At 44.7% G+C, this 13,725-nt stretch overlaps 1 protein-coding gene across 2 annotated transcripts in view; it reads left to right on the top strand.

The window, feature by feature from the left end:
- Nucleotides 1–13,725, top strand: part of KDM2A (lysine demethylase 2A) — a 380,937-nt gene that overhangs the window by 328,857 nt on the left and 38,355 nt on the right. For both annotated transcript variants that reach the window (XM_030185811.1, XM_030185820.1), the window contains one exon: nt 5,977–6,140. In XM_030185811.1, coding sequence (XP_030041671.1) covers nt 5,977–6,140 — 164 coding nt within the window. The remainder of the gene's footprint in view (nt 1–5,976; nt 6,141–13,725) is intronic.

The raw sequence follows: 13,725 nt of genomic DNA, 5'->3' as shown, positions 1-13,725 counted from the left end.
ATCCATCCCCAGACCTATTCAACAACCCAAAGTCCCACCTGGAGTCATACAGTCTAGTCTTGGATGATTTTCTCTTCAATTGTGGGAAGGGTCTTCTGTATGATTTCCTCCTTTACCTCTTGTAGGGAAAACCTTGCTGAAACTCCTGCGGGACAATGATCTTCAATGCCCCCCTGTTGGCCAAGACAGATGTGGTTCCCTCTCCTGAATTAGCTGTCAGATATCTGTGGAGACAGAAGTGTTTTCTGACACTCATCATCCAGAACGAGGAGTTGCTTCTGCATCCCATCCTCCAAACTCTAGCCCTCACAGTTTGAATGTTGAGAGGTTAGAGGTCGATTCTCTCCAACTGCATGAAGGTGTATCTTGCATCGTCCTTGCTTTCAGAAAGGATTCTACTAAGAAGCCATATAATTTTAAATGGAGAAAGTTTGCCATCTGATGTGAAGGCAGGTCCCTAGATCCATTTTCCTGTCATACACAAAAACTGCTTAAGTACCTTCTACACATATCAGATCAACTGTGTTAGGATTCAGCACTGTGCAATTGGCGCTTACTGTCAGCATGTGGAGCCATGGTTCCCAAACCTGTCCTGGATGACAGGCTATCCGCAATGAATATTTGAGTTAGATTTGCGCCCAGTGGAGGCAGTGCATGCAAATATAACTCATGAATATTCATTGCGGATAGACTGAAAACCTAACTGACTGGGGTTCCCCCAGGACAGGTTTGGGAACCACTGGTGTAGAGGGTGAGTCCTTATCTGTACAGCCTCTAGTTGTCCGCTTCATGAGAGGCACTTGTGTGGTGGTGCATAAGTAGAGAAGATACAATCTGCCAGCCAACTGGATAGTGTTCTTTTACTGATGGCTGCCCTCATCGATAATCTGTCTATGGGCTTTAGTTTGCTCCAGATAGAAGACCAAGGCTCTTTTATAGTTCACCGTATGCAGTGCACTTTCACTCAGGTGAGCATGTGGTTTTGGGGAAAACGTTGGTAGAACAACTGACTGGTTTGGATGGAACTCCAACAATATCTTAGGAAGAAACTTAAAAAGTAGTTCTTCGCCCACATCCTGTTATGTTGAAATCTTCTGTAAGATGGATAACCTACTAGGGCCTAGAGCTCACTAACTTTGTGGACTGAAGTGATCGCCACTAAGAATACGATTTTCCAGATCAAAAACTTCAGGTGGCAAGTAACAAGTGGATCAAATGGAGCTTTCATCAGCTGGCCTCTAAAACTTGCTTTTCAAGGCTCTCACCCACTGTGGGAGTGAGTTTTGAGATCTGCTTCTCACTGAAGCCCAGTTAACTGGTCCTCAATTTTTGGGGTCTCCTGATTTTAAAGGTTTGTCCTTTTTTTTGTTGTTTCTCACTAGATTACAGGTAAATTTATCCATAAATCATTCAGGAGTCAAAATCTTGAGAATTGGTCTACTTGCATGAGCTAATTGCAGAGGTTATGAGGAGATAAAGAAGCTTTAAGAGCCCCAGAGGAACACTGCCACCTGGGCTCAACACAGACTGTAGAAGTCCGCCCAGTACTGGCCTTAATTTTTTTTAATTTATTTGTACCCCGTGCTTTCCCACTCATGGCAGGCTCAATGCGGCTTAGGTACTTATTTGTACCTGGGGCAATGGAGGGTTAAGTGAGTTGCCCAGAGTCACAAGGAGCTGCCTGTGCCTGCAGTGGGAATCGAACCCAGTTCCCCAGTACCAAAGTCCACCACTCTAACCACTAGGCCACTCCTCCTACTACACAGGCACTTATTTTAATTCAATTTGATTTTTAAAAAATGTTAATATGAGATAAAACTTAAGCTGATTCATGGTTGAAAGATTCCTTCAGCACTGTAATAGGTTTTGGTATTTTTTAACACTTTTTGCTTTTGATCTCTTTGTTTTCGATGTCTTTAAGATCCATTACCATCTTTAAGATTAGTCCAAAGAGTTAAGAGTACTCAAAGGATTATCAGGGCCTTATACTCAAAGTTTACCGGTTCTAGCCAGTCTGACAATCACGTTATTCAGTGTCTAATGCACAAAGGGGTTCTGTATGGCTTTTACCGTTCAGGGCAGCAGCTAATCATAACCCTATGCAAATGTATTACAAAGAGCTCATTAGTATTAAAATGAGCATTCTGAGTGATGCACATAAAGGAGTGCCTACTTTTAACGTGCAGAATTTTCTGGCAGGTCTGGAACTGTCGTTGCATGAGGGTGACTTCTCGGTGCAGCAGTCTGCTTGCATATTTCAATAATACCTGCAAGTATGTGTGAAATTTGAAGGAGCTCTTGCTGGCATTTTCACTTTTGCTAAGGAGAAGCAAAATAGCTGATTAACCAGTGGGAGCAGAGAACAGCTCAGATACAAGATGCCCCATGAGGACAGTGAAATCCCTCCCACAAGGGTGGAGAAACAAAAGCAGACAGCCAGTCCGCTGGGAAAAGCCTGATGTCAGCTGTGTAAAGAACGACATCAGTGAGAAGGCAGAGTTTAGCCCCAAAGTAGCAGAAAAAAAAACTGATTTTCAGGAGCTGCAGAAGGAAGGAGAGAGCCAGCATGAGAGTGCAGCAGTGGGACAGTGGAGCCGACAACAGAATTAAAACGATACACTTTTTCCCTCGGCATGCGCAGAACATGGACACTTGAGAGAGATTGTTCTGCGCACGCACTAGGCACTTTACCTACCGAGCCGCTTGCAGAATTTGCGTTCATCTAATTTGCATGCTATTTCCTTTGAGCATTGGTTGCTGTTTAGAAATCAGTAAGTTCAGCTGCGTCTGTAAACACACTGTATTTAACGGCGACTTTTGAACATCTGCCTGTAAGTGCTATACAAGAGTAATTAAGGAGTTTCCCTGAGATATTGCTTCCTTGATGTTGTTGCTAGGAATAATGAGCTTTCTATTTCAATACTTCAGATGGATTGTGGTTTGCCACATTTTCATGGTGAATTTTGATGTACCTTTGGTCTGTCCCAGTATGACAAGTCTTAGGTCATAGGTCTACTCAATCTAGAGTTAATTTTGCACATTTCGAGGCAGTTAATTATCCAGGCATATGGATTGCTATCAAAAGTTTCCTTATAGTCAATCCATGCTATACTGAGATTTCTGCTTTTCTTAGGACTGGATTCCACAACAAAACAGGAAGACACCTCTACAAAAGGTTCGATGGGGGCAGAAAAGTAGAGAATGCAACACGAGCCTCAACATAGAGTGTGTTCAACAAAACACCTTGTGTTTGTGTTTCAGTGGGACAAACTGCCTGCCTCAGGGGTCAAAATTTACACTGCTGGTGAGATAAACAGATGATGCCTGTGGTAAAGTTGTCCTTACATATTGTACATACATAATATAAAAATAACAATACAGCATCAATATCACAATTATAAAACTTTAAAAACACAAAAAACAAGTCATAACAAAAATTATAAAACAGTAGCTCATTGAATACATATAACTTCATAATTACATCAGACTTTCAACCATCCGAGAAACCTTCTCCAAGTGCTTGTTGGTAAAGAAGTGTTTTCAGCATCTTTTTAAAAACAGGCATTCTGATTATATGAATCTGGCTTGGCAGTTTGTTCCATAACTTTGGTCCTGAAACATAAAAAATTGTTTTGATTTCTCTTCTATTTTCATATTTCTGCAGCTTTTGTTTTTCTGCTGCTAATTTCAAGTTATTATTGGAACGTGAATTTAAGGTTGTCTTCTGTTAATGCAGCATGTTTGATGTTTTTCTTTTTTTTTTTAATCTTATTACCTTTGGTGATCTTGAGCCTTTGAGATACTCATCTGTCAGGGACACTTTGGTAGGCAGTGATTTTATTTTTCCCTCAATATGTTTTTCCCAAGGAGGATTTGGTTTTTTTTTTTCTCCTGTCTGGCCCTGTGTCTTTTTCAGTAGGATTCTGTCAGTAACAGTTTTTACTGCATAGTATTGGATTTCATTTACCTCTCTAATATCAATAGGTAAGGCGGTTTGTGGCCTTTGTATTTACTTATCCTTTTTGATACCTTAGGTGTAAGGTTTAACTTTGGCAGTCTTTCCCTCTTTTGAGCCCCAGCATGCCTAACAGTCTCCATGTATCCCAGGAGATCCAGTACCAGCTCTTCAGTCTCTTGATCTCTCTCCTTACTCCTCTCTGCTCTCTTGGCTTGGTCTATATTACTCACATCCACCTGTGCAGCTCCCTTTCCATTCACTGGCTTGTCCTGCTTTTCCTTCTCAGTCATCATTTTTTTTTTTACTCTGTTCCACACTACTCAGTGTTCCCTCTAAGCCTTACAGGAGTCTTCAACAGCATTCCTGTAAGTGGGAGATAGTGCTTCAGATTGTAAGCTCTTTGAGCAGGGACTGTCTTTTGTGTATGGTGTACAGCGCTGCGTATGCCTTGTAGCGCTATAGAAATGATAAGTAGTAGTAGTATCATGTGTTCAATTGCTGGGGATAAGCAGAGCTTGCCTGTTCCTCACTGTTGAAAATGTGATACCAAAACAGCAACCTCCATTGGCAGGAATGCTTATTATTAAAACTTGATATACCTCACTACCTGACAAGCATATCAGGGTGGTTCACAAATACAAATTAAAATGGAATGAAGGAAAAGAGTGCCAATTAAGAATAGGACATGTACCATACATAAAACAGACACGAGAAGTGGGGGGGGAGTACAAAATAACACAACAATAACAGAAAAAAAACTATCAGCAAGCCATCAGAGCCACAAAGCATTTGGCCAAAACTTAATTGAAAGAAGTAGAACTTTTAAAGCAGACAAATTTAAGAAAAGATTACTCCTGCACAGCTTAGAGGGAACATTGCTCTCGCTCGTGCTCCATATTATCTATTATAGATATTTCCCTTTAGCTCCAGAAGTACAACTTTTAAAGCAGACTTAAATTTAAGAAAGGGATTATTCCTGCACAGCTTAGAGGGAACATTGCTCTCCCTCCTGCTCCATATTATCTATTATAAATATTTCCCTTTAGCTCCATCTAAGTGCTCTAACTGTTGTGGCATCTTTCTTTTAGCACTCCTTTCTGAATATTTTCCTCTCTGCAGAGTTACTCAGCTGTTGTAAAATGGCCTTATTTTTGGGCACTTTAATTTGTCCAATTGGAGATTTTTGTATTGGTTGCGTTTTGCATCTTTTTGATATTTTTTTCTCTTCCATTTCTGGATGAACTTTATGTACTCTCTGTAATCAAATACAAAGTTTGTGGCATAACAGTAGCTGCACATTTTCTTTTTTTATATTCAGGAGTCCACCTAACTGTTGTCTTTTTCATTAGTTTTCTGTGGATAAGTTGGCTAATCAATAGGGCATCTCAAGTAGTGGTGATGACAAAATGCAGCATCTCCAGTTGGGTAGCAAATTACATCTTTCATTAATATGTCCAGCCTTAAAAGAAGCACTTTCAGTGCTATGATGTTATCAAAAGATCATTGAGATTTAGAACGCCACAACATGGAGCTTAACCTACATAGATGTAGCTTTCAGTCAGTATGCTAAGTATGATCTGTCTGTACTCAATGGCCTTTAACCTGGTCTTCAGGGTCTGCATTTATAGTTTGATTTTCTTCCTCTATTTAGGGAAGAAAGGGTTTATGCTCAGGAAGCAAAAAGTCAACTGAATACTGTTTTGATTTCCCTCTTGTATTTGTTAAGCTACGAAGCATCACTTGTGTGAATGTTGATTCCATTATCTTCAAAGAAATGTAAATAGTTTAGCTATAGTATGTAACTCTCACAATCCTCCCCTCACCCCTCCCCTTTTTGGAGTTGTCATAGTAGCTTGACCAGATGGAAAGCTGAGGTAGCTGCATAGTGAGATATCAAGTTAATAAAATAATAAGCTCTGCAGGGAATCAGAAGTAAGTATTGCAGCTTTTTCTTTCCCTACTTTCCTCCTGTTCCTCCAGCCCCTTTATCTTTTTTTTTATTTTTCTTTCTCTATCAGGTGTTGTGACAAAAGACTTTGGACAAAGATTGACTTGAGTCGACGTAAGTCTGTTGTGCCTCAGGCGCTCAGTGGCATCATTAAGAGACAACCAGTCAGCCTGGACCTCAGCTGGACAAATATCTCAAAGAAGCAACTCACATGGCTGGTAAATAGGCTCCCAGGTACGTCTTCAAGTGCTTTCTAGACTGTTGTTTAAAGAACATTTTGCCATAGTGAGATGCAGAGAAAATCAATTGTTTTGGAATTAAATAATTCTACTCCTGCTGTAGGGTAGCAGTATTGTCCGTTCTCCAGTGGGGCAGGATACTCCTGGTGGAGTTTTGCACATGATTTGGATTAAGCTCAGCCCTTTGCTGTTTCTGCATATATTTTTCTCAAGCTAATGGGAAGTGAAGCCCTGGTTTGTCCAGTCCCACAAAGCGCACCAATACCCAGCCCTGGCTGACTCCTTGCATCCGTTACCTTCGCTCCTGCACCCGATCCGCTGAGCGCCTCTGGAGGAAATCTCGTACCCTTTCAGACTTCCTCCACTACAAATTCATGCTATCCTCCCTCTCCTCCCTATTCCGTGCAAAACAGGACTATTACACCCAATTGACCAATTCTCTCAGCTCCAACCCTCGTTGTCTCTTCACCACCCTTAACTCCCTCCTAAAAGTGCCCCCCGCTCCTACTCCCCCTTCTCTCTCTCCTCAATCACTGGCCGACTATTTCCGCGACAAAGTGCAAAAGATCAACCTTGAGTTCACGACCAAGCCACCACCTCCTCTTCACCCTTTAACCCTCTCCCTCAACCAACCTACCCAGGTCTCTTTCTCCTCTTTTCCTGAGATCACCGAGGATGAAACTTCCCGCCTTCTTTCCTCCTCGAAATGCACCACCTGTTCCTCTGATCCCATCCCCACCAACCTACTCAACACCATCTCTCATACTGTCACCCCCGCCATCTGTCGCATCCTCAACCTCTCTCTCTCCACTGCAACTGTCCCTGACACCTTCAAGCACGCCGTTGTCACACCTCTCCTCAAAAAACCTTCACTTGACCCTACCTGCCCCTCCAACTACCGCCCCATCTCTCTTTTAACCTTCCTTTCCAAAATACTTGAGCGCGCCGTTCACAGCCGCTGCCTTGATTTTCTCTCCTCTCATGCCATCCTCGATCCACTTCAATCCGGTTTTCGCCCTCTGCACTCGACAGAAACAGCACTCTCTAAAGTTTGCAATGACCTGCTCCTGGCCAAATCCAGAGGTCACTACTCCATCCTCATCCTCCTCGATCTTTCCGCCGCGTTTGACACTGTCAACCATGATTTACTTCTTGCCACGCTGTCCTCTTTTGGGTTCCAAGGCCCTGTCCTCTCCTGGTTCTCCTCTTATCTCTCCCACCGCACCTTCAGGGTACACTCCCATGGATCTTCCTCCACTCCCATCCCACTATCTGTTGGAGTTCCCCAGGGATCTGTCCTTGGACCCCTTCTCTTCTCAATCTACACCTCTTCCCTGGGCTCGCTGATCTCGTCTCATGGTTTTCAGTATCATCTTTATGCTGATGACACCCAGCTATACCTCTCCACACCTGACATCACCGCGGAGACCCAGGCCAAGGTATCGGCCTGTTTATCCGACATTGCGGCATGGATGTCTAACCGCCACCTGAAGCTGAACATGTCCAAGACCGAGCTCCTCGTCTTTCCTCCTAAACCCACTTCTCCTCTTCCTCCACTCTCTATCTCTGTTGATAACACCCTCATCCTCCCCGTCCCATCTGCCCGCAACCTCGGAGTCATCTTCGACTCCTCCCTCTCCTTCTCTGCGCATATCCAACAGACTGCCAAGACCTGTCGCTTCTTCCTCTTCAACATCAGCAAAATTCGCCCTTTCCTCTCTGAGCACACCACCAGAACTCTCGTCCACACTCTCATTACCTCTCGCCTTGATTACTGCAACTTACTCCTCACCGGCCTCCCACTCAGCCATCTATCCCCCCTTCAATCAGTTCAGAACGCTGCTGCACGTCTTATATTCCGCCAAAACCGATATACTCATATCACCCCTCTCCTCAAATCACTTCATTAACTTCCGATCAGATATCGCATACAATTCAAGCTCCTCCTCCTTACCTACAAATGCACTCAGTCTGCGGCTCCTCACTACCTCTCCACCCTCATCTCCCCCTATGTTCCCGCCCGTAACCTCCGCTCACAGGACAAAGCCCTTCTCTCAGTACCCTTCTCCACCACTGCCAACTCCAGGCTCCGCTCATTCTGCCTTGCCTCACCCTGTGCCTGGAACAATCTTCCTTTACCCATACGCCATGCCCCCTCCCTACCCATCTTCAAATCTCTGCTTAAAACTCACCTCTTCAATGCTGCCTTCGGCGCCTAACCGCTCGAGATATATAGAATTCCCCAATCTATCCACCCTATCAGATTAACTGTTCACTCGTCCTCTAGATTGTTCACTTGTCCTTAGATTGTTCTCTTGTCGTTTAGATTGTAAGCTCTTTGAGCAGGGACTGTCCTTCTATGTTTAAATTGTACAGCGCTGCGTAACCCTAGTAGCGCTTTAGAAATGCTAGTTAGTTAGTTAGTTAGTTAGTTGAAGCCCTGGTTTAAAAGTATCCACAGCCACCATCTTCTGCAGCACTTTCAGAGCATCTTCCACACAATGCTGAGGTTCTATCAGTTCTCTCAAGACTTTAAAAACAGCACTGGATTTCGGGCAGTACACAATTCACACTTTGAGAGAGTTGTGTAATGCAGGAAAATGACATGGTGGTGAAGCACAGGCTGGAGAGGCAGAGTTTGGGGAGAGAAGCTGAGGAAAGGACTTGCTGGTGGAGATAAAGGAAGTTGAGGGTGTTTAGGAAAAAGAAACTGGAGGAGATGGGGTCGAGCAGAACATCTGTATGTGGGGAGGGATGAGTTTGGGATGGCAGTTGAGGGGAAATGAACTTGGGGAGACTGCATAAGGAGATGTTTCCCACAGCCATCTCTCTCTTCAATCTGTTGAAAATTCTGCTGCAAGACTTATATTTGCCATTGTCATTATGCTCATGTTAGCCTTCTCTTCAAGTCACTTCATTGGCTCCCTATCCATTTCCACATACAGTTCAAACTCCTGTTATTGACTTGCAAGTGCATTCACTCTGCAGCTCCTCAGTACCTCTCCACTCTTATCTCTCCCTGCACTCCTCCCCAGGAACTCCATTCACTGAGTAAATCTCTCTTATCTGCACCCTTCTCCTCCACCGCGAACTCCAGACTCCACTCCTTGTATCTTGCTGCACCATATGCCTGGAATAGACTTTCTGAGCCGGTACATCAAGCTCCATCTCTGGCCGTCTTCAAATCTAGGCTAAAAGCCCACCTTTTTGATGCTGTTTTTAACTCCTAACCCTTACTCGCTTGTTCAGTACCCATCATTCCCACCTTAGTAATTCCCTTATCTCTTATTTATCCTGATTTTCTGTCCTAATTAAGCTCTGTCTAGCAGGGACTGTCTCTTTATGTCCATTGTACAGCGCTGCATACGTCTAGTAGTGCTTTAGAAATGATAAATAGTAGTAGTAGTAGATGTCTTTGGAGGAGATGCAAAGAACAGCTTGGGGAGAGTAGAGGTAAGAGAATGTGTGTGGTGACAGATGAAGATGAACTCAGTCTTGAAGGAGAGATTACCCGAGAGAGGGGGATAGTGAGGGATGGGTTGATCTATTTGTTTTATGGTTAGGGCTTCTCCGAGGACAAGCAGAACAGTGCATCTTACATGTGGGTGATGTCATCTGACAGAGCCCCGGTGCAGACGCTGCCCAACGTTCAGTTACTTTAAGAAGCCTTTGGTAGTGTTCCACAGTGCATGCACATGTGCCTTCCTGCCCGGCATCACCATGCAGGGCCATCAGCCTTTAGAAAGGCTCTCTCGTTTTCCTTACCCTTTTTTTACATCCCATAGTTTGCCGGCCTGTTTAATTCTTTTATTTTTCAGCTCCTGGAGCCTTGTTAGGCTTGAGCGTTGGCCGAGTTATCATCTGAGGTGAGGTTTGTTTGTTTTGTTTTTCCCCTCAACATTGAGCTGTTTGATTTTGCATTAGCAGCTTTCCTCTTCATGTCTCAAAAGTTCCCAGTGGGCTTTAAGTTCTGTTTCTGATGCAACAGTCATCTCTGGGACTGATCCCAGTAGTTGGTGTCTATATTGCCTGGAACAGATCATGAGGCCTCTGCATTCTCTGTTTGCATATGCAGAAAAGAACCCAGAAGAGTAGAGAGGCTCAGCCCAAGACACTTCTGGAGCTTCTAAGTCCAGTCCATTAACATCGGCATTAGTCCTCATGGCTGCTAGAGCTGCATTTGACACTGGGAATGCACCAATATCGAGGAAGTCTCCACCTGCAGAGGACCCTGGGACTGGTCAGCATTGGACTTGATACTGAAAAGATGGGTGGCTTCAACGACATCTTCATTGGCACCAGACTAGGATGCCAATCATCATACAAAGGCTGAGGCATCGGCATCAATCCCCCTCAATGCATGACACCAGGCGCTCCACTGCATCAGCCTCACTGGTGCCTGAGAAGCATTGGCACCAAGAAGACTGTTCCTCTTTTGTTGTCATGGTGCCGATGCATCAGTCTCCGTGCCGCTGGGTCCACGCTTATGATTTGGCACCTGTGGATTCACAGGTTGTTTTCATCTGGATTGTGGCCTATCCTCTACCGATGCCTGCCCTTGAGGAAATGATCCAGGCCATGCTCAAGGGTTTCCTGCAGCAGCACAGTTCAGAAGCATCAAGGACACTTGCACCAGTTGTAGCACAGCTTCAGCCCAAATTGAAGGCACGTGATCTACCTGTTCAGTGATAATCAATGCCTATGTTTAGAAGAGCATCAGGCCGGCACCGACCAATGTGGTGACACACTTGACATTGGGGAAGGAAGCTGACTTGGAGCAGACCCGCACCTCTGTGCTCAGTTACAAGGCCTGGGTATAAATCCATCAAACTGAGGCAGGCACGGATTCAGACTTTTGATGAATACATTGCCAAGTCTAAGACTGACAGTTCATGGGAGTCTGAGGAAGAACCAGAGTACTTCTCAAAAGAGAAATCCTTTGGCATACCTTCAGACCCCTCTCCCCACCACAGGAGAAAATGTCTTCACCTGAGGAACTCTTCTTCACTAGTTGTGTATGGGAAATGGCTGAGGTCATTCCGTTTAAATCTGAGATTGAGGGCGCGCTCAGGGCAGAATTGCTGACAGTCCTTGATTATGACTTCTTACCTAGAGAGGCTGAGACAGTGTTCTCGAAGATGCACAGATGAAGAATAGGGAATACTCTCTCTCTGTGCAGGTCATTCCTAAGAAGGCGGACTCTATTTATAGAATCTAGAAGGCTCAATTACTCTATGGTGGTCAAATCCGCTCTCAAAAAGGCTAGGAGTTTGAAGACTTGTCTCAGCTTCCCTGAGTAGAGAAGCTCAAACACTACATTCTTTAGAGAGAAAGGTGTACTAGGCCTCAATGCTTTTATCCCACATCCAGACCTACCAGCTTTACAAGAGCACTACTACTACTACTATTTAGCATTTCTACAAGAGCATTTACTTAAAGTCTCTGACGTGTAGTGCGCTAGACTTTACGAACACTCTCCCGCTGGAGCAGGACCCATAGCTTCATCGGCTAGCCGGCAAGCAGAAAGAGTGCAGGAAATATTTGACTAGAGGCACTTTTAACTCTCCTGATGTGGTGACCAGATTCTCCATATTGGGGGTGGGTATGCGCATACTTTCGTGGCTGTGTGTCTCAGACCTAGAACCTGCTGTTCAGAAGAGGTTAGCAGCAGTCCCGTGCCGAGGAGATAATCTTTTTGGAGATGGAAGATGTTGCTGACCTCGCCAAGAAAAGAGTGCTGAAACCATCAAGTCCCTCTCTCGGTCAACTTCTTCTGTGGCCTTCACTTCTCGGAGGTTTTCTGGAGGACCTAGAAGGGGATCCTACTATCAAAGCCATAGGTTCACTTCTTCCTCCCATCGATAGCAGCAGCCCCAACCTCAGTGCTCCTAGCCTAAGCAGCAGCATTCCCAGAATACCAACCTGCTTCCCAGTCAAAAATGAGGGTTGAGCTTTTGACACACCCTTCTGGACGAAGGGAGGACAAATTTTTTCCAAGAAAGGTGGCTCCTTGTAACCTGATGGTGGGGTTCTTCAAATACTTCTGGTAGGTTACACACTCCATTGGCAAGAGACCTCCAAATTGTCTACCAAAAGTGTCTTATCTCTGCTCTCAGAAGAACTCTCCTCCCTTCCACAGGCCAATGCTGTCAAACCCATTGTACCAGGGAAAGAAGGGAAGGGATTCTATTCCAGGTACCTCCTCATGCTCAAAAAGATGGAGGGATTTCATCCAATCCTAGACCTAAGGGACCTGAACAAGTATCCGATCAAAGAAAAGTTCAGGATAGTTTCTTCCCATGATCATGAAAAGTGATTGACAATGCTCGCTGAAGGATTGAAGGATGCGTACACCCATATCCAGATACATCCAAGCTACAGGAAGTATCTCAGATTTCAAGTAGGGAAACACCACTAACCAGTATCGCATCCTGCCATTTTGTTTCACATCCGCTCCGAGTATTCACAAAATGCCTAGCCATAGTCAGCATCGCTACACAGGCTTGGGAGTTCATGTGATTCCATATCTGGATGATTGACTGATCAAGAGTACATTGAAGGAAAGTACTCAGTAATCAATGCAGAGAACTAATCGGGTGCTGGAGCTACTAAGGTTTGTGGTCAGATACCCAAAATCCCATGTGCACCCAGTATAACAATTGGAGTACATAGGAGCCCTTCTAGACACGGTTGAAGCTTGGGTCTACCTTAGAGGTGGGTGGATTGTTATCGCCACTCAGGTTCACAGCAGCCAGCAAATCACAGCTCAGCAAATGTTGAGGTGGTTAGGGTACATGGCCTCCACAGTGCATGTCACACCCATGGCATGCCTCCATTTGAGAGGCTCCCTGTGGAATCTTGCTTCCCATTGGTGTCACACCATGGGGAATCTACAGGAAGTCATCACAGTTACCTCGGAGCTGAGAAAGTCTGCTCTGGTGGACAGTTTGATCCTGGGACTACCATTCCAAATTCATCCTCCTCAGAAGGTATTTACTACCGATGCATCCACTCTGAGCTTATATAGATGGACTTCGCAATCTGGAATCTTCTAAGGGCTTTCAGAGATCGGCTATGGAATCAAATTGTGCTAATCCAGACAATCAGGTTGCCAGATGATATGTGAACAATCAGAGGGGGTACAGGATCCTACACCTTGTGTCAAGAAACAGTTGGGATATGGAAGTGGGCTACCAGCCACGGGTTGGTACTTAGAACCACATACGGGTATGGCAGACAGACTGAGCAGGGTGATGCAATCACACAAGTGATCTCTCAACATAGACATAGCCCGCAAGATCTTCTGAGAGTGAGGCACCCCATTGGTGGATCTTTCTGCCACTCACCTTAACAACAAAGTCCTTCAGTACTGCTCCAGGCTCAGGTCACACAGCAGACTGTCCTCCATTGGGGGGAGGATCTTCAATATGTGCATCCTCCTACTCCTCTAATAGAAAAGACTTCGCTGAAACTGAAGTAGGACCGGGGAATTGTGCTTTACAGGACGAAGTAGATCTGGTTCCCTCTTCTTCTAGAGTTATCCTCTGAAGAACCGTGGATTTGAACTGCTTCCCGACCCT

This window comes from Microcaecilia unicolor, chromosome 1 (genome assembly GCF_901765095.1).
Source record: "Microcaecilia unicolor chromosome 1, aMicUni1.1, whole genome shotgun sequence".
Lineage (NCBI taxonomy): Eukaryota > Metazoa > Chordata > Amphibia > Gymnophiona > Siphonopidae > Microcaecilia > Microcaecilia unicolor.
The sequence above is the reverse complement of the archived record's forward strand: the minus strand, read 5'-3'. Positions and strand labels throughout refer to the sequence as shown.